The sequence below is a fragment of the Arachis hypogaea genome, chromosome 18 (assembly GCF_003086295.3).
Source record: "Arachis hypogaea cultivar Tifrunner chromosome 18, arahy.Tifrunner.gnm2.J5K5, whole genome shotgun sequence".
NCBI lineage: Eukaryota > Viridiplantae > Streptophyta > Magnoliopsida > Fabales > Fabaceae > Arachis > Arachis hypogaea.
Window position 1 is genome coordinate 57,754,917 of NC_092053.1, and position 20,559 is coordinate 57,775,475.

Genomic DNA, 20,559 nt, shown 5'->3' on the forward strand with positions numbered 1-20,559 from the left:
TCCCGTCCTCTCAGTGAAAATGGTCCTCTACGGTTTCCCGCATGGCTAATCAGCTGTTGGTTCTCGATCATGTAGGAATAGAATTTACTATCCTTTTGCGTCTGTCACTACGTTCTACAGTCGCGAGTTTGAAGCTCGTCACAGTCATCCCATCCCAGATCCTACTTGAAATACCACAGACAAGGTTTAGACTTTCTGGATCTCAAGAATGCTGCCAATTGATTCTAGCTTATACCACAAAGACTCTGATCTCACAGAATGAAAGGCTCCGTTGTCAGGAGAAGAAACCATGCATCGTGGACCAGGAATCCAAGAGATACACACTCTAGCTTGTTTTCATGTAGAACGGAAGTGGTTGTCAATCACGCGTTCATAAGTGAGAATGGTGATGAATGTCACATAATCATCACATTCATCATGTTCTTGTGTGTGAATGAATATCTTAGAATAAGAATAAGCATGAATTGAATAGAAGAACAATAGTACTTTGCATTAATACTCGAGGAATAGCAGAGCTCCACACCTTAATCTATGGTGTGTAGAAACTCCACCGTTGAAAATACATAAGAACAAGGTCTAGGCATGGCCGAATGGCCAGCCTCCCCAAATGGCATATGAATTCGAAAATAGGGAAAAAGACCCCTAGTACAATAGTAAAAAGTTCTATTTATACTAAACTAGTTACTAGGGTTACAGAATTAAGTAAATGATGCAGAAATCCACTTCCGGGCCCACTTGATGTGTGCTTGGGCTGAGCATTGAAGCTTTCACGTGTAGAGATCTTCGTTGGAGTTAAACACCAGTTTGTAACTTGTTTCTAGCGTTTGACTCTGCTTTGCAACTTGTTTCTGGCGTTTAACGCCAGAATATGGCAGAAAGCTGGCGTTAAATGCCAGTTTGTGTCATCTAAACTCGGGAAAAGTATGGACTAATATATATTGCTGGAAAGCCCTGGATGTCTACTTTCCAACGCAATTGAGAGAGCACCAATTGGGTTTTTGTAGCTCCAGAAAATCCACTTCGAGTGCAGGGAGGTCAGAATCCAACAGCATCTGCAGTCCTTCTTCAGCCTCTGAATCAGATTTTTGCTCAAGTCCCTCAATTTCAGCCAGAAATTACCTGAAAATCACAGAAAAACACACAAACTCATAGTAAAGTCCATAAATGTGATTTTTATTTAAAAACTAATAAAAAATATATTAAAAACTAACTAAATCATATTGAAAACTATGTAAAAACAATGCCAAAAAGCGTATAAATTATCCGTTCATCAGTGGGTCTTCTAGGAATAGAACATAGTTGCTATAACCTTCCTGTGTCATCCATGTCATTAAATTTTTATCGTTTTTTTAATAAATATGTCATGACTGTCATATGATTTGAGGATGTTCTGGTTCTTGCATGGTCGAGGGAGATCAATAGGTTTTTTTTCTTTTTTTTTTCTCACGAGACAAACTCATTCATATGTGCTGCTTGCTGTAGTGGTTATTTCCTAATTGTTGGAGGGGCCATTGGTGGGTATATGTGTTTGAGGTGAATGCGAAGCCCCTAATTATACTCAACAGTTTACATTCTGCACCAGAAGATGATGAACGGGACAAACTCGATGCATATGTGGTAAGCTACTGTACTTCTTTTATTCAATATACAGCTATAGTATCTAATTCGATAGCATGTTGTTCGACTATGTTCGTTCCATGATTTTCAGGGGAGACTGTATGAGGATATGGCAAGCATTGCTATTCCTGTATTCGTTCGGACTATGTACGGCCCAACTCGTTCTTACGCCAGGGTTCCAAAACAATCGAACAAGTGAGATGAAATTATAACCCAACTTTGAGGCTTTTTAGTTTTCTTTCAATAATGGGGCATAGCATGTTAAAACTTTTTGTCATCCTAATTGCAAAAGTATTTTATTTTCCTGTAGCTTTGACTGTGGCATGTGCGTTATTAAGTTCATGGAAAATTGGACCGAAGATCGTGATTTTGATGAATGGGACGAGGTTTGTTCAATAAACATTTGCGCAAATGTCATTCTTCATGTTGTACAAATATCACTGTAACGGTTCTTAATACTAAATCACCTGGTAAATCTACTCACAGGATTCACTCAGATCATACATGGTGGAGTTGATGCTAGACATTATCTGTGGCCCACACAATGCATTGGTTCACCAGCTTATTTCATTATTGAAGGACAAGGTTAAACCTGTTTGGCGCAATCAACCATGGAACAAGAAAAGGGAAGTTAGTTCACCATTCACTGCACCTAGCACGAGGTCATTGATTGAACATGCGGAAGGATTACCGAAGGGGGCAATGCGCAAAGGGAGGAAGAAGTTGCTTACTTAGGTTTAGCTACAGTGAATTGAACTACCATATTATACTTATTTTACTTACTACTTATATTCTTAGGGATTTATATATGTCAGATTAGAATTAGTTGATTCCAGGAAGAAATTTTTTTCTACATTAAAAGGATTTATTGGTTATGTTACCTTAAAAGGATCTATGTTTTTTTGCAGCTTAGATTCCCAAATTAATCAAAGTTGTTTAGTAAAGTAATCATCTTTACGCATATTGAACCGAAAATTTGTTTGGTTATTTATTGTCACACGTTGTCTATTGTGTATTTCAGATTTGACTTGAATATGAGACGTTATGACCTATGGAATCACTTGTTTTGAGAGAAGATGCAGTGACTCCTTTGGAACGCAGGCCACAGATAGTACATGTTGAAATAGGTGATAAATAACCATCCACAAATACTGCTAAACTAAACATCCTAAAGGATACTATAATGAATATCCAGTGTAACTTGGTAAAAATTACAACATAACAACCCTTTAAAACGACTAGCTACGTACCACATGACCGTTTAACATAACACTGCGAAACCGTGATAGTTTAGTAAAACATAACCACCAATCATTGCACACACAATCACCCACGAATAGCCATCCATGTTCAAAGTGAAAATGAACATCTGATCACTTACAGAATTGAACATCCACTTTAGTTGAGAAAAAAAATCGTGTAGTTAATGTCTAGCACAAACGGCTACGTATCGGAAAACTATACAGTAAAGCATGTAGAAATCAAGTACAAATTTATTAACCTAACTTGTAAATTACAGAATAACCATTAACTATACTCATTATGCATTAAGTCTAAACGAAATTAAAAGAGTAAAGTGGTTCATTCTCATAAATGAAAAAAGGGTTCTGGAAATTAATAACATATGGACTTTTGCAACAACTGCCTACAAACCTTAAAACTAATATGAACCCTATAAACACAGAGATGAAAAAATAAAAACTATCACAACCTTGTCCAACTAATCCTAACTTTTGTTAAAGGAGCTTAACAAATACATGAAACCACCGGCTTATTCGGGAACATTCCGGCCAACGACAGTACCATGGTTTACATCTTGAGATGCGTGCAGACGAACCACCTGCAAAAAAAAAAAGGCCAACAGTTATGTTCTTGCATAGTACTATCCCAAATAAACATACAAAGTTGAGATTAAGCCAAACATGTACCGAAGATGAATTCTTGTGTTTCCTCCGAGCTAAATTCTTGAAGGACTTCTCAAGGGCAGCGCCGAGCCTCTTACTCTTTTGGCCTGCACTTTGTCGTGACCTTCGATGGGCCTTGGATGTCATCAACACCGACAACGTTCGAACTCTGTGAGCCAATGCTGGTGTGGGTCTTTGACACGCTCTCGAACCTCTTCTTGGCACGGTGCGCAGCCAACTTGGCCCTTGTTTCTTTCAAAGCAGCATGCAACAATGCTGTTTCATCATCATCACTGATGAACTCTTAAGCAACATTATAAAAGTGTGCATACAGTCCCCTGAATGCAACATGACTCTCATCCGACCGACTGACATCATGGCTACTTTTGACATACGTATGCTTGCGCTTTATTTTCTTGCTCTATCGAGGGAGAATATAACAGGTATGTACTTTGTACACTTTATACGAATGGAAAACTTCAAGACAGTGACAGCACAACACACCTAAACTCTCGAAAATATTGCACTCACAACGAACCTCCTGTGTGGAACGGTCAAAGTGAACATCGTACGGAACGTATAGAATAGTATCGTTGACTAGTTTCTCCTCTTTCACCTTGATGCAGACCAATGGACCCTATTCATCAACTACATAAACTCTGCAATCAGCCTTCTTCACAAACTCAGTTTGAACATCCCTAAACATGCTCGTAGTGTACTCTTGCTGAAACTGTTTCTCCATAGGCGAGCTCATTGCACAAGGGTTAACTCCCTCGAGTCTGCAGCATCATCCTCCAATTCCCTCTGCTCTTTGACTCCAAGCACATTGTCATATTCATGAACAAATTGAACCAAGCTAGTCCTACTATGTAACAATCCACCGTAGAATGCGTGCATGCTCTCATTCCTTTGCGTACTCCTTATGGCCGCCCAAAATTCACCCTTGAAGTATATGGAGACCCACATGTGTCGGTCATCATACAAGTCTACAGAAAATAAAGAATCCCAATTTTAGCAAAGAAAGCTTACACCAAACTTATTAATACAAATCAGAAAAATCCAGATACCAAATAATTGTCAATTAAAGCGTATGAATTAATCATACACTAACAGACTTGACAGCCATGTGTTGTGATGTAACTTGTACTCATCTATAAATTCTGACCAGTTATCCTCAAATGACTCCTCAGTCTGAGAGTTCAACACAATGTCATTGAGGTCATCATACAAATCTCTGTACCGGCGGTAACCCCCAAGGTTGCTCGGTAACTTCTTCGTAATATGTCAGATGCACCATCAGTGGCGTGTGGCGGGTAATGTATTTCTGATCGCACGAAAAATGGACCGACATTGATCGGTTATGATACGTTGTGGAGCAATTCCCATGCACTTCACCCATTGGCTGAAAACCGACTCATAACTTGGGATTTCCTCATTCTCCAGCAAAGCACAACCGATGAGGGTTGACTTACCATGGTGGTTGACCCAACGAACGACACAAATGGTAATCCATGCCTACCAGAAAAACCAATCAGTCATAAGAAATGCCAATCATGATTAGATAGAGTTTAAACAAATAAAGGACACAACACCAATTGAACTACTTCATACATGTTTGTACTGTAGGTGCTATCAACTGACACAGCGTCTCCGTAGTATTCATACGACACCCTACATCTTGCATCCACCCTACCTCTTAAATTTACACTCCTCGTCCAACTTCACCGCGTAAAAGAAGTTTGGATTTATGTCCTTCATTATCATGAAGTAGCTCATCATCTCCCTGACATCCGCATTCACGTTGCTAGTTCAAAGCCTTGCTATTATATAGTTTCTTAAATCCTTCTCTGAGAATCCCAAGTTAGAGGGGCCTCCAGCCTCATTTGCCAAAGCAAAGAATGTCTTATTTGGTCGAATCCCAGCCTCATCATTATCCTCGATCACGCACTTCGCATGCATGGTCAGTTGCCTATACTCATGGTAGTGCACTGCCTTTCTCGCTGAACAAGGGGTGTGAGTGCGTCAACTCAACCTTGAACAAAACCCAGTCTTGCATGTCTTTATCAAACTTGACATATATCCTTGCCTTGCACCCAGCAGCTGAAATCGTATTCTTCCGCGTTGGTGCTTTGACACGAGACCCGCAGTACCCGTCGCGATTATAGTGTATAGCTTGGTTAAGGGGAGCCTTTGTGATCTTGTCATATGTTTTCGTCCTTATCTTAGTTGCAAATCCTACTTTCTTTGCATAGGTAACATAAAAGTCATGAGCCATCTGTAACTGCGCAAACCGCATTCCAGCTCTTGGTATTTCGTCTTCTTGTATGCAACCATGATCTGGTAACTACATTTTATATTAATCTGAAAGAAAAAATAATTACCATTACTTATCAAATGAAACATGCGAATTATGACTACACAAAATTAAACTAGATTTCAAAACCACGTCACCAAGCTCCATCTCTTCACTTCCAACCTCAGTAACATTCGACAGTTGTATGGCCTATAATTCCGAAACAAACACAGTAACCAAAAGGAAAAAAATCCTTATTAAAACTCATGTAAATAAAACCTCAAACACAATCACCAAAAACACAGCAACAGCTAGAAATCATGCCAATAGAATTATTTATTCCATTTTATCTATTATTTAAGGGCCTGCACCACCCTTTAGTTGCTTCTTTTTTCATTCAATAACCATCATGTAGAATTAGATACATAACATATTTTCTACACATACATGAAGAACATAAGCACACCATTCATTATAAACCACTCATATAGGCACATAATTAGTATATTCACATCAAATTTAGCACACACATAACCATATAAATCCATCAGTATGAAAAATAAGAAAATAATATGCAGGAAGCATATAGGCAAACCACATAATATGCAGAAAGCATATGAGCATATAAATAAAAAATATGCAAGTATCATATAAGAATACCATGCCATTATAAAACACTCATATAAGTATGTCATGATTAACATGCAGCAAATACAATTACCATACACTTTAAATTAGACCTCGATTTCAGCCCCTACATCACCCTATAGTTGCTTTTTTAATTCATTGAATGACCATCATGTAGCAACAATATATGCGTACCATACATTATATCGGACTCGGAGTTCAATCATATCGCACTCCATTAAATTATCTCGACTCTGTGGTATGCATGAAGGATGACCCTCACTTGAAACACGTTCGTCTTGCGATGTGGCCATTGGGAAGAAGGCCTTCCGACTGCGCACTCTCCTTGCTACAGGTCTGGGTTGCTGCGTCGGCACGAAGATCCCGCAAACCACCCGGACGCAGTGCGAACGACAGGGCGGTGGGAAGAGAGGCAGACGGCAATCAGTGATCGTGGCAGGGCTGAAGCGGCGAGATTCTCGAATTAATCGAGAGAATGGAGGTCACACCGTCTTGAGGGAGAGAGTTCGTTGTTCTGATTCTATAACTGACGGTAATCTTAATTTGTTTCAAATTTTAAATTAAAAAGAAATCAAATTTAATTAATTACCCATAATTTAATTTTAATTTTAATTTTAATTAAATCTCTATTATATGTATTATACAATAAGAATATTATCTCCTCGTACTTTTCCTAATATAAAACATGCCAACTTGTAATTGGTTGTGTACATATGGATGCATACGCAATTAATGTCACACTACTTGGCCAATAATTAATCCGTTATGATCAATAAGAAACATATTTCGGGTTTTAGAAGCTACATTGAAGTGACACACATAAATGACATAATGTACTGACTTATAGTTACGGTCAAAGGAAAAGTTTGGACTTCAAATATAAGTCAAATCGCATGTAATTTATGTTCAGACTCCATGTGGCCGTGTAATTTACGTTTAGAGTTTGTGATCACGGTCCAATTCAAGTCAATTAAAAATTTAAGCGTTACTTTGGGCCTGAGCATCAATTTCAAAGGTTAAATTGAATATTAATTTATATTAAAAATCGTGGGAGTTTAATTCATATTAAAAATCGTGGGAGCACATGTATATATGTTCATACTATCACTATGTAATGGTTAATTCAAATAAGGCATATAAGTACAAGTTCAATTATATTATTAAATTAGGATCTTTAATCTTATTTAAAATAAGAAAAAAAACTAAAGATTTTTATATAAGTACTATCATCGTTATATTATTCTATAACAGGTTATATTTTGATACCAGTATGTATTATATATCTATTTTCTAGACTTATTTTAACAAAATATTTTTTTATAATTATATAAATTATACATAATTAATATTTATATAATATTTATATTTATAACTTTATTATGTACGTGTGCATTAATAGTGCATATATTAATTGAACAATTTCATAATTTCGTGTGGCTAAAGATTATATATAATATGTTTTTAACTTTTTATCGTTTATGAGTCTAAATTTTAGAGTCAAAATATTTTTATAAATTTTTTTTTTACTACATATAATAAAAATGCATCCTTTATTTTTATTATATTAAGATACAAGTTACAATTTTTTTATGATTTTTTATTGATGTAGCTATTCTCTTATTTTTTGATAATTTGATGATTATTTTTATTAAAATTTGATTTTTTTCATCTAATCTTGTAGTGTGATTGTCCTTTACTCTAATTGTTTACAATGCACCACATTCATCAAATACCACCTCGAATTATATTAACTGATTCGAATTCTAATTACATGGATGTAAAAATTTAACAAGAGACAATAAATTTTATTTTACTGAAAAATAGTTGGATCTATTCAAATATTATGATTAACCTAGTGAAATGTGGATAAAATTTTTTTTTTTTAGAAGAGCTCAATTTTTTATTAAGCCAAAATATTTTATTTTGTTTTTTGATTTTTTTTAAACTATTTCATATAATGATAATGGATTTTTTTTTATCGAAATTGATCTTTTGTTAAGATATAAATTATAATTTTATTATTATTTTATAGGATAAATACTATTCTAATTTAATATCAATTAAATTAATCATTGGATATATTATTGTAATGAATACATGAAAAAAGAACCAAACAACGTTTGTATTTTGACAAATGGTGTGATACTTTTAAACTATTAATACCTAACAATTAAACTTTTTAAAATAACAATAATTGGAAGCAAACGTACATGTGTGATGCTAAACATAATTGAAACTTAATAATTGGAATTATAATCTCTTTATAAAAAGAATTTTTCATTTGAATTTTGAGAGAAAAAATATTTGAAATAATACTAAACATAAATAAATATAGTATATAAATTTATTATATAATAAAGTAAAAAGAACATGTGATAAAAAAAAAGATAGATAAAGGGTTTTTTCCTACTAGACCTCTAAGAAACCTGTTCTTAGCAACTTAGGTTACCGGAAAGGATTCCCTACTAGACCTTCAAAGAACTTGTCCTTGACAACCTAGATCAGAGGGATGAAAATTGAATCACACAATCTTCTCCATGCAATCAGCGAAGCAAATCACTCACCTCACTCAATCACACTTTAAAAAACGTGCATAAAGCACTAAGAAAATTTTATTCATCAAAGTTATCTAAATTATCTCACCAGAAGGTGTTTAAATAGGCACCTAACAAACTAACTAAAAGATAAGATAACTAATTTAAATCAGATTTGATCTTATTAGATTAGATCAGATTTGATTTAAATTTAAAACCCTAAAAATACTACTAAGCAAATCAAAAGTAAATCAAATCATCCAACAAACTCTAACAGTAAAACAAATTAAAAATAAATGACTAAAATTCAAAAATTAATAAAAATTGTCTCCCATTGAATTTGAAAAGCTTTATTAGGCTTTTTGTTGTCTTGCTTTAGCCCAATGGGCCTTATGAATTGTTGCCCTTTCAGCACAACCCTTTTTGAGACGAACTCTTGGTCTTCTTGATGTCCAAGACTGGCATGACACAATTCTTCTAGATTTTAGATCCTTGAATATGACAAGATTATCATTCCATCCCTTAGCTCTAAGATGACGAAAATGCCCTCTTGACCACGTATCATTCTCTCCCTCTTCAAAAAGATTCGTCCTCGAATCTTGAATGAGATGCTCTTCGTCCCTCCAAGGAATCCAAACCCAATCTCCGGGTTTAAATACCATAGTTTGATGACTCTTCTCTACCCATTGAATTGTGGCTATATCCTTCATGTGTGCCAGTTCAATTTTTCCAGCCATACGTTCACCATCTTGTCCAAAGTGTGTAATTTGTCTTCCTTTCTTTCATCCATATTAATGCCTCTATAATTGATCAGTGAATCTACAAAGCCTGAGAAAGTTGATATAAAAATACTAGGAATTTCTTGGTTAGATGTATGAGAAACTAAGGATTCTGTGGATTTCAATGAGACTAATGCACGCTTGTCTAGGCTAGAACTTTCCAGATCTCTCTCAGAAGTGTGTTTATTGCTTTCAGTTTCTTTGTCACTCATTGACTCCTCTCTTTCACTATTCTCATCTTTTCTCTTAAAACTCTCGCTTTCAAACAAACATGGATTCTTTTCACTCAAAAACTCACTCTCTTTTTCAATTTCTTTTCTCTCATATTTTTCAAATTTCTCATATCCCAAGGACTCAGTTGAGAAATTCTGCACGTTTGAATCTTCCAAGAATACATCACCATCTATAGCATACTCAACAGATTTTTCCATCTCTGGCTTTGAAGAAGAATGAAAGATAGCTGTAGAAGAAATTCTCTTGTTATGGCGATCTCTCATTTGTTGCACCTGCTCCCGACCAATGGCCAAGTTGACCAAATCCTCCATGGTTGCGTAACGGTAACGTTGGACTGTATCTGCAAGTTCTTCACGTAATCCAAACAAAAATCGTTCCATAAGAACCTCAGGACTCCTTTTAATATTAGCTTTGCCCATTAAATATAAAAATTCCATGTAGTACTCCATTACTGATTGTGAACCTTGTTGCAACTTACAAAATCTTCCAAAAAATTCATTGTGGTATGATGATGGCACAACTCCATTCCTCATGTGGTATGATGATGGCATAAACTGTCTCCTCATGATTTTTTTCATCTTCTCCCAGCTGTAAATTGGGCTATTTCCGTACCGTCTTCTAGATCTTCCTAATTCAGTCCACCATATACGGGCATCATCGGAAAAATTGGCTTGTACTAGTCGAACCTTCTTTTCCTCTGAAAGGATGCAATTTACAAAAATCGACTCTACCTTTCTTTCCCAATCGAAATAAGCTTCAGGATTGTTCCTCCCTTTAAATGCAGGAATTTTCAACCGAAAACCCTTTTTCACATATGAGATTCCGTCATCATCACTATCGTAATACTCAATCATTTTTTTTTCTTTTCTTTTTTTTTTTGTTAGACACTGACTTAAAGATAGAATAATTTTAAAACAAAATTGAAAAGAAATTTTTTTCGTTTTTTTTTTTGGACTCTAACATGAATTTACATAGATTAAAGAGAAAAAAAAAAGACTTAACAAGACCATGGAACTTGTAAATAAATAAGAATTTACCTACGACCTGTAACTGATACCAGATGATAAGAAAATAAAAAAAAAAAAGATAGATAAATGGTTTTTTCCTACTAGACCTCTAAAAAACATGTTTTTAGCAACCTAGGTCACCGGAAAGGATTCCCTACTAGACCTTCAAAGAACTTGTCCTTAACAACCTAGATCAGAGGGATGAAAATTGAATCACTCAATCTTCTCCATGCAATCACCAAAGCAAATCACTCACCTCACTCAATCACACTTTAAAAAACGTGCATAAAGCACTAAGGAAATTTTATTCATCAAAGTTATCTAAATTATCTCACCAGAAGGTGTTTAAATAGGCACCTAACAAACTAACTAAAAGATAAGATAACTAATTTAAATCAGATTTGATCTTATTGGATTAGATTAGATTTGATTTAAATTTTAAAATCCTAAAGATATGATAACTAATTTAAATCAGATTTGATCTTATTAGATTAGATCAGGATTTGATTTAAATTTAAAATCCCTAGAAATACTACTAAGCAAATCAAAAGTAAATCAAATCATCCAACAAATTCTAACAGTAAAACAAATTAAAAATAAATGACTAAAATTCGAAAATTAATAAAAATTGCCTCCCATTAAATTTGAAAAGTTTTATTGGGCTTTTTGTTGTCTTGTTTTAGCCCAATGGACTTTATGAATTGTTGCCCTTTCAGCACAACCCTTTTTGAGACGAATTCTTGGTCTTCTTGATGTCCAAGACTGGCATGACACAATTCTTCTAGAATTTAGATCCTTGAATATGACAAGATTATCATTCCGTCCCTTAACTCTAAGATAACGAAAATGCCCTCTTGACCACGTATCAACATGTATATCAATATATTAGTATACAAACAATAAGAATTATATATTATTAAAGTTATCATGTGTGTTTTAATATTTTAAATCAATTAATAGAAAATATATTATTATATTATTATAAAAAAATATAATATTTTAATTTATTTCTAATTGCATACATTAAACGTGATTTATATAAATTATACTATAATTATACATAATTTTTAAAATTAGAGAAATAAATTATTATATCATTAATTAATTATTGATTATTAAATTATTATATAAAAATTATCATGACTACTATATTATATTCTAGCATTCAGTTTAATATATTATTAAATTGAGTATTATTTAAATTTTTTATATACTATTTTTTAATATAGGTATGATTTTATTAAAAATGTTGAAGTAATGTTTGAGCATAAAGTGTGAAAATTCAAAGTTAGAGTATTAAATTGTGGAGTATAAAATAATTTAAAACAAAAACACAAAAAACTCTAACCGAAATGATTTTAATTTATGATGAAATAATTGTAATTTGTATACCAATAATAAATTAATTATATATTTTGTACAATTCTTAATTAATTTTTGTTTATATTATTTTATAAAGGTGTCTATATAGTTCACAATTAAACATTTAAATATATCTATTTGAGAAAAAAATATCTTTAGAAAAAATTTATGATATGATTAATCATAGCGTTGATCAAAATATATAAAATTAGATTCAAATCAAACTAGTCATGAACATAGAATTTACCTAAGAAAGAATTTTATTTTGTACTCACTTAAAGACTCTCAATTTTGATAAAATTCTTTTTTGTTTTGAATCAAATAAAAAAATACTCCAAAAAAAAGAGATGTCTCATCCTTGATAAGTAAGGATATACTACTATTTATATTTACATTAGTTGGTTTAAATATATTTTAATGAATTTTTTAGAAATAAAATTTTGTACAATCCTACTTTTAATTTACAGATATAATAGAACTTTTAACTGAGAATAAAAGTTTAAAATTCATAATAAATTTAACAGTGTAGTATTTTTATTGTGCTAAAACTTGATGAGTTACAATAAATTAAAATAGTTGTTAAAATATTTTTACGTTTGATATAAAATGTTTTTAAATTTGTCTTAACGTATTATAGAGATAAATCTAAATTGAAATTCACATTTGGTGAAAATTTTATAAAAAAATTCATAAAAAAAAGTTTTAGAAGCATATTTCAAACATAAATAAAAAAATAAATATTTTCAATGCTTCAGACGAATACCTACACCATTACTTTATATTAATACATAATTTTTTTTATTGAAACAATGCAAATAAATTTTCAAATAATTTTGTCTATTTGACAAAATTTGTTCGAATATCATTCCCAAAGAAAATTAGAAGTAGAACAAGAAGTACTAATCCGCGGCTAATAACGAGAATTAGAAAGATGTGAAGCTATAATGCATTCTTTATTTCATTTTTATTTCTATTTTTATTATTATGAGATAAAATATACCCTTTGTTTATGAAATTTTTGAAAAATTTAAAAATATTTTTAATGTTTATTTTAATTGAATTTTATTTTTGATATTTTAAATAAATTTAAAATTTTATCCGTTCTATTATTTTTTTAACAATAAATAGTTAACTATTTTTTTACACTTTTATTTATCTTAATTCCAATTTCAACCTTAATCATAATTCTTGAATATTGTCAATAGTTTAGAAAAAGAGATTAAATATATGACTGTTTTTTAAATTTGGTCACCAAAACAAATTTGAATCTCACTTACTACACTGTGTTAAAATGATTATGAAAGATAATTTATTTTTGTCTCATAATAACAATATAAAAGACAAAACAAATAAAAGAAGCTTGGATCACTATATATTCTGATTCAGTCATTTAGTGTAATATGATCTATATCCAATCTCTAGCACAACAATAATAAAATTTTCAATATAATTTTAGAGAAATTACATTCACTAATTTTTTAGAATTTTTTTGAATCCTATCAAAGAACACACAAGTTTTTAACCAAGTTTATCACCACTTAGCTAACCCAATTTAGTTGTTCATACTTAAGAGAAAATTAGGATTCTAAAATTTTATAAAGTGCAGAATGAGGGAGAGAGCTCGAAAGGCTAAATCTTTTCTCCTTTTATATCAAACCTAATTAATTTAAAAATAAAATAAAATAATAACTTCTATAACCTAAAAGATTGTGTTTTGTTCTAATAATAATCAAAAGAAAATACAATAAAATAAATAATAACTAAAACTAAACCAAGAAACCCATCTTTGTAATTCAAATTTGTGCTACTGGTGCTAAACACCAGACTCGGCGTTTAGTGCTACTAGCGTGTGGTCTTGGCATTGGTTACGAGACACCTGGCGCTAAATGTCGAGTCGTGGCGTTTAGCGCCAACTCAATAGAAGGCTTGCACGGGATACGAGGTGCCTGGCGCCAAACGCCAGCGCCAGCTCAATAGAATCAAATTTTCTCCTTTTTCTTTTGCATGAACTTTGTCAAACTCGTCCGGATTTTTTTTCTGAAATCAATAAAACCACAATGCGCATTAAAGTAGCATCCAAACAGGCTCCAAACACTAGAATTTTAATAAAACTCAATAAATTCATATCTAAAATACTAAAAAAATATAGAAAAGATGCTCACGCATCAGTGTTCGCGTACGCATGCCTTGCATTTTTCAGAAAAGCTGCTAAGTCTGCAAAAATTACTTTTGCATACTAAACTTTCGACGCGCATAACTTTTTTTTGTTAAAAATCATTTTTAGTCTTTTTTCAAACGGCATAAACTTTATGGGCCCAATTTTCATTTGAAACAAGTTTGATAAATTTTAAGCGCCCAAAAACCAAGTTATGACCCGTCGAAGTTGGTCAAAAATCAAGTTTTACAAAAAAAATGCCAAACCTCTATTTTTACCAAATTTCCATTTCAAAACCAATGTGTTACACCTCAAAATAATACTAAAGTCATTCAAAACACATCCACACACTTTCATTCCTCTCGACAACATATCACTACCCAAACAATTCAAGTATTCCACAATTATATATATGTATTACTCAACAAATTCCACAAACTAGCATTGTTACCACTTATTATCATCAAATATCACAATCATCAACAATCATTCATCATCCTCTATCAACAACATTAATCAATACAATTTCATAATAAAAATTTTTATTTCAAAATAAAAAGATAAAAATAACAATAAATAATTATTTCATATTTCAAAATAATTAACTTTAAAATTAAAAAATTTAAAAAATTTATCCAATATTATTGCAACAAATATTCAGTAAAACAAGTTATCTAGTATATTCGAAATTAAAATTAAAATTATAAAATTCAATTTTAAATAAATAAGAAAACGTAATAAATATTTAATAAATAAATTAATTTAATTAATAAGTTAAATTAAATTAATTAACATTTACTAAGAATACATTCATCACCTAACAAATGCTAATAAGATGCCAACTAACTTATTTTATGTTACTAAAACATAATCTACTCTACTTATGTATAATAACACAATCTATAAAAGTACTTTAACTATAATTATAAGCTTATTTATTTAAAAGAGGAAACCAACAACACTAATCTAAAAGTCGATCGCTCCCGCAATGTGTCAAGTCATATTCAGACAGTTGATGTCATCGTTTCGTGCATCTGCGTGTCCGAATATCTCAAAAATATAAAAAAAAACGTCCGACAAAGAGATAAAGAAAGGTTAAGGCGCAATGAGAGTGACACTTGAGGCACTGTGAACGAATTTCTTATATAGGCACGTCTATACCTTATCTCGTTTATAATGTAAAAAAAAAAAAAATAAGTATGTATATATCTTGTTTATACTGTAAATGAAATAAGCTATGCGTCATAATACGTGTGCAATCGCAATACGTAAAATTCGTAATATGTTTTATCTCGTTTACAGTGTTATAATACGTAGCTTATCTCGTTTACTGTAGACTCAAGATATACACACTTATTCTTTTTACACTTTAAATAAAATAAATAATACAATATAAATCGATCTATATTCATAAATATTTTATTTATTTAAAAAAATTCCTTTGACTCCTTTCTTTTGCCACCTTTGCAAGAAGCATCGGTCAAAATTAAATACTTTTACAAATAAATAGATAAGTTTCACAAATTTAATTATTTTTTTTCAAAGCGAATACCATCCGATATTTCTTAATAAATAAAACACAAAATGTTCACGGGAACAAACATGTGCCATAATATATTTAATTAATCAATACTTTCACTTTTTCAAAGCTAAGGGTTGCTAGATTGGGATATCAAATTTGACTAGTATCTATATTTCCATTTTCCATCTTCCATTTAGAACTGTTTTTCCTTGTAGCCATACACATGGCACATGCAAACAGACAAAGTAACAACATAGAATTTCTATTTTGTCCTAAACAAAAAAATTAATTTTAATATATTATCAGTAAAAATTTTATACGTGTATTTAATTGTATAATATAAAATTAATAAAAATAATTATTTTTTATATTTTCTTAAAAAATGCTATGTGATGATGCATCAAAATTAAACACCCTAAACAAATGTTATGTAAAAAAGTACAGTTTGTGGTGAATCTTAATTTGACACGAAAAATATATAGATAGAGAAATGAAGTTTCAAACTAAGTACGCGTACATAATGGCTACAATGCTACATTAAGTCAAGAACATGATCATAGTAAGCATTCATATTGGGACCATAGCTGATAGGCCATACTATTAATTATAATGATTAACTAACCCAATCAAAGAGGCGAGAACACAACCCCATAATCACGTCTTCTCAAAATTCTCTTGACTAAAGACCTTATTCTCTTCCTTCTCTCTGTTCCTACTTGTTTCATCAAGTTTCTTCTCAGGTTTGTTTCATCTTTTACTTTTGCTCTTTCATTAATCTTTTGTTTATTTGTTTTGGATACCCTTCAATTATGAGTTTGTTCTCTGTGTTTGTTTCTATTTTCTCCTTTTCAAAGTAGCATTTTTTGTTTACTTTTTTGTAATATTTCGTCTTGACTCTTTGAGGAATATATGTTAGTTGTTGTTACTGTTGTTAGTGTATATAGGTAGGCTTTGGTTTCACTAACAAGAACAATACCATCTTGTATGAACAGAACCTCTTATAATCTGGTTTTAGGTCTGGAATTATAGTTGCAAAATTGGTGCTTTTGGTATCAATTATGAACATTTTGTGTGTTATCTGTTATAGAAAACCATGAATATACTTTGTTTTGCCTTTGATTATTCTTCAAGATCTTTGACGCATTTTGATGGTTTCAACTTTCAACCAGGCTATTATTTGAAGCTGTTGATACCATTTGAAATTAGAAAGCTGCTTTCTGAGAATTACACTCAGTCATGACCTGTTTTCCTTTCTTTAGTAAGATCTCATCTTCAGCAAAACAAGAATCACATCCAGAAACTGATGAAGGTAACTTAAATACATCTTACAGCAAACTACATTCACCTATATCGAATTGGAATAGTTCATGCGGATTCTCAGATTCGATTTAGTTTCTCAAGCTGCTGTATTGTTAACATATCTAGTGCATATTGTCCTAAAATAGTAAAATCCCTGAGGTTTGCTAAAATTCATTGTGACACCCCTATATTTGTTCAGTTTACACTAATGTCACTTTTTTTAAACAAATATAAGGGTATTGAGTATAATAATACTTAAATCTTGGGTTAGATCAATGTAGTTTTTTTTAAATAAGGGTAAAATTTACCAAATATACTAGGAAGTGAGTACAATTTTACCCAGATGTCTATGATATTTTATATTGAACAAAATCTGCATATGCTGCTAGATTTTAATTGAATATCATTGTGAACAGATTTGTCTGGTCTTCAACATGTTAGACTTTACACATACAAAGAACTAAGAAATGCTACTAAGGATTTTAGTCCAGCCAATAAAATTGGAGAGGGTGGTTTTGGTTCTGTGTATAAGGTAATCTGGACCACTTCCAAGTATTTCTTGAATCATTATTTATTTATTTCAATGAGATGCTAACAATAGTTCGTGGATGCTGATAATCAGGGACAACTTAAAGATGGAAAACTTACTGCTATAAAAGTTCTTTCGGCGGAATCCAGACAAGGGGTGAAGGAATTCTTGACAGAGATTAATGTGATCTCGGAAATTGAGCATGAAAATTTGGTGAAGTTATATGGTTGTTGTGTGGAAAGAAATAACAGAATATTAGTCTACAATTATCTCGAGAAAAACAGTCTCGCGCAAAGTCTTCTAGGTAACTGAATTTTCCTTTCAGTTGATTAACTTTATGTTGGATCGACCGTTTATCTCTAGTCGAAAACTATAACTTAACTGTTAGGAGTGCAACATTACTTCCTTAGTTTCTCAAAACTGAATCTATCATAAGGGGAAGTTAAGAATAAAGGACTTCATGAAATTAATTTTATTACTGTTAGTCTGCTAGTAGCAAGTCATTGATGCTCAAACTTACTCTAATGCTTTTCTAATCATTTTTCCCCCTTCTATTCAGGTTCAGGTGATCACACTAGCCTTCTCTTCAATTGGCAAACTCGATGTAAAATAAGCATTGGGGTCGCGCGTGGGCTAGCATTTCTTCATGAGGAAGTAAGGCCTCATATTATTCATAGAGATATAAAAGCAAGTAATATTCTACTCGACCGGGATCTTACTCCCAAGATTTCAGATTTCGGTCTTGCAAAGCTTATTCCAGCAAACATGACTCATGTCAGCACGCGTGTAGCAGGAACACTGTAAGTATCATAATTGGAAGACTTTGATCCTTTAGCCTCAGTTTCTCAGTATTTACATTTTAAAAAAATTCAATATATGGAAATACAACACTACCAGAGTTCTTCATAATGGAAAATTCATATGTTTCAATTAAATTATTGTATGTGCATATAATCTTCTTTAAAATAATGATTTTATTTCAGGTTTTTAACTGTTTATTGTTCTGTTCAGAGGTTATTTGGCACCGGAGTATGCAATAGGCGGGAAGCTGACACGAAAAGCGGACATTTACAGTTTCGGTGTCCTCCTTGTGGAGATAGTGAGTGGAACATGTAACACAAATTCAAGATTACCTATGGAAGAACAATTTCTCCTAGAAAGGGTATGGATGTCTCACATTGCTTAATTGCATTGGATTGTAATCAATAATTCTGAAAATCACTTTGTTTCTTCAAATCTTTATCATTCATTTTCTGAGTACTTACATGAATTGAAGTCCCTAAGATAAAATATTTGTGCTCGTTCTCCATATTTACTAGTTAAACTCCTTATTTGTTCTGTAATGCTTGCACACTTTTCAGTGTTATATGTGAAAGTATAGTGTATAGGTTAATCCAACCCATGACTAATTTCTCACGTTACCTAAAGGTTAAGTAAAAATATGAATGGTAGCAGAGTTATCCTTTAAATTAAAATGGAAAATGTAGAAGCTTTATAATTCATCATGGCGTAACTCATCAGCCTATGTTAGTCTTAATTACGATATTAAAACATCATCTTGATCCTTGAATGATTAGCTCGATGACAAAATAGTCCTTCAAAGATTGATAATTTTCCCATGGTATCCAAAAGATTAAATTCAGTGTAAGTGATGAAGACTGTTTTGTTAGAAAACTAATATTTGGAGGGTCAAAATAGGGATTTACTTAGGACTATAATGAAACATCATAATATGGTTACTCCTTGATAAATATATTGGCATTCACAGAATTAAATGACTATTTGTTGAGGAAGATCTTTGTAACTTGTTCATAATATGGAACAATGGAACTGCTATCTTTACATTTTTATTTTCTGGACTGCCAGGTTTTTGAGTTTCATTGCATAGTGTGATCTTATTTTACAGCATTATACAAGATTGCTGGACCTTCTCTCTAATTTTATCTTCTTCTTTTACAGGCATGGAATCTGTACGAGCGAAACGAATTGGTCGCACTCGTAGACATATCACTAAACGGAAAATTTGACGCCGAGCAGGCCTGTAGGTTCCTCAAGATTGGCCTTCTTTGCACTCAAGACTCCCCAAGGATCCGGCCTTCGATGTCTTCGGTAGTCAAGATGCTCACCGGAGAAATGACTGTCGACGACAGCAAGATAACAAAACCAGCCTTAATTACTGACATCATGGACCTTAAAGTTAGAAAGAAACAGGAAATTAATAACTCTAATATGAAGACAACATCTACATACAACACAAACACATCTTCACAGGGTAGTGCTACTAGCACCTTGTCATCACCTCCTTCTACTGCTGTAATTACTTCAACCTTCACTGCAAGATAATATCAAAGCATGTAAAAAAACATTAATTAAGAGCTTTAATTTGAAAATATTTTATTTTATTTGATGTGCCTTGTGTATCCCACTATCCTGCAAATTTTGCTGCTTTTTTAATGTTTTTCTTGTTTGGACTTTGGAATAAGAGCTTTCACAAAATGTACTGGCCTTTAAATATGGACGGACTTGTATTCAATTATAAATTTGAATCCATTTTTATGTAGAAACAAAAAATTTTGAAAATAAAAATTAAAATTTTGAAAATCTTTGTTCAAATTCTAGGTATATTTCAAAACTTGAAAACACTTTTTGTGTGTGTGAAAACACTTTTGGATGACA

General features: G+C 32.1%; 1 protein-coding gene across 1 annotated transcript; it reads left to right on the top strand.

The window, feature by feature from the left end:
* The first annotated feature begins 16,564 nt into the window (after positions 1 to 16,564).
* Positions 16,565 to 20,290, top strand: LOC112772291 (cold-responsive protein kinase 1). The gene is made up of 7 exons (XM_025817195.3): positions 16,565 to 16,795; positions 17,225 to 17,364; positions 17,771 to 17,886; positions 17,977 to 18,187; positions 18,443 to 18,683; positions 18,895 to 19,045; positions 19,843 to 20,290. The coding sequence occupies exons 2-7, from the start codon at positions 17,292 to 17,294 to the stop codon at positions 20,224 to 20,226; spliced, it is 1,176 nt and encodes a 391-aa protein (XP_025672980.1). The 5' UTR covers positions 16,565 to 16,795; positions 17,225 to 17,291; the 3' UTR covers positions 20,227 to 20,290.
* Positions 20,291 to 20,559: the final 269 nt, after the last annotated feature.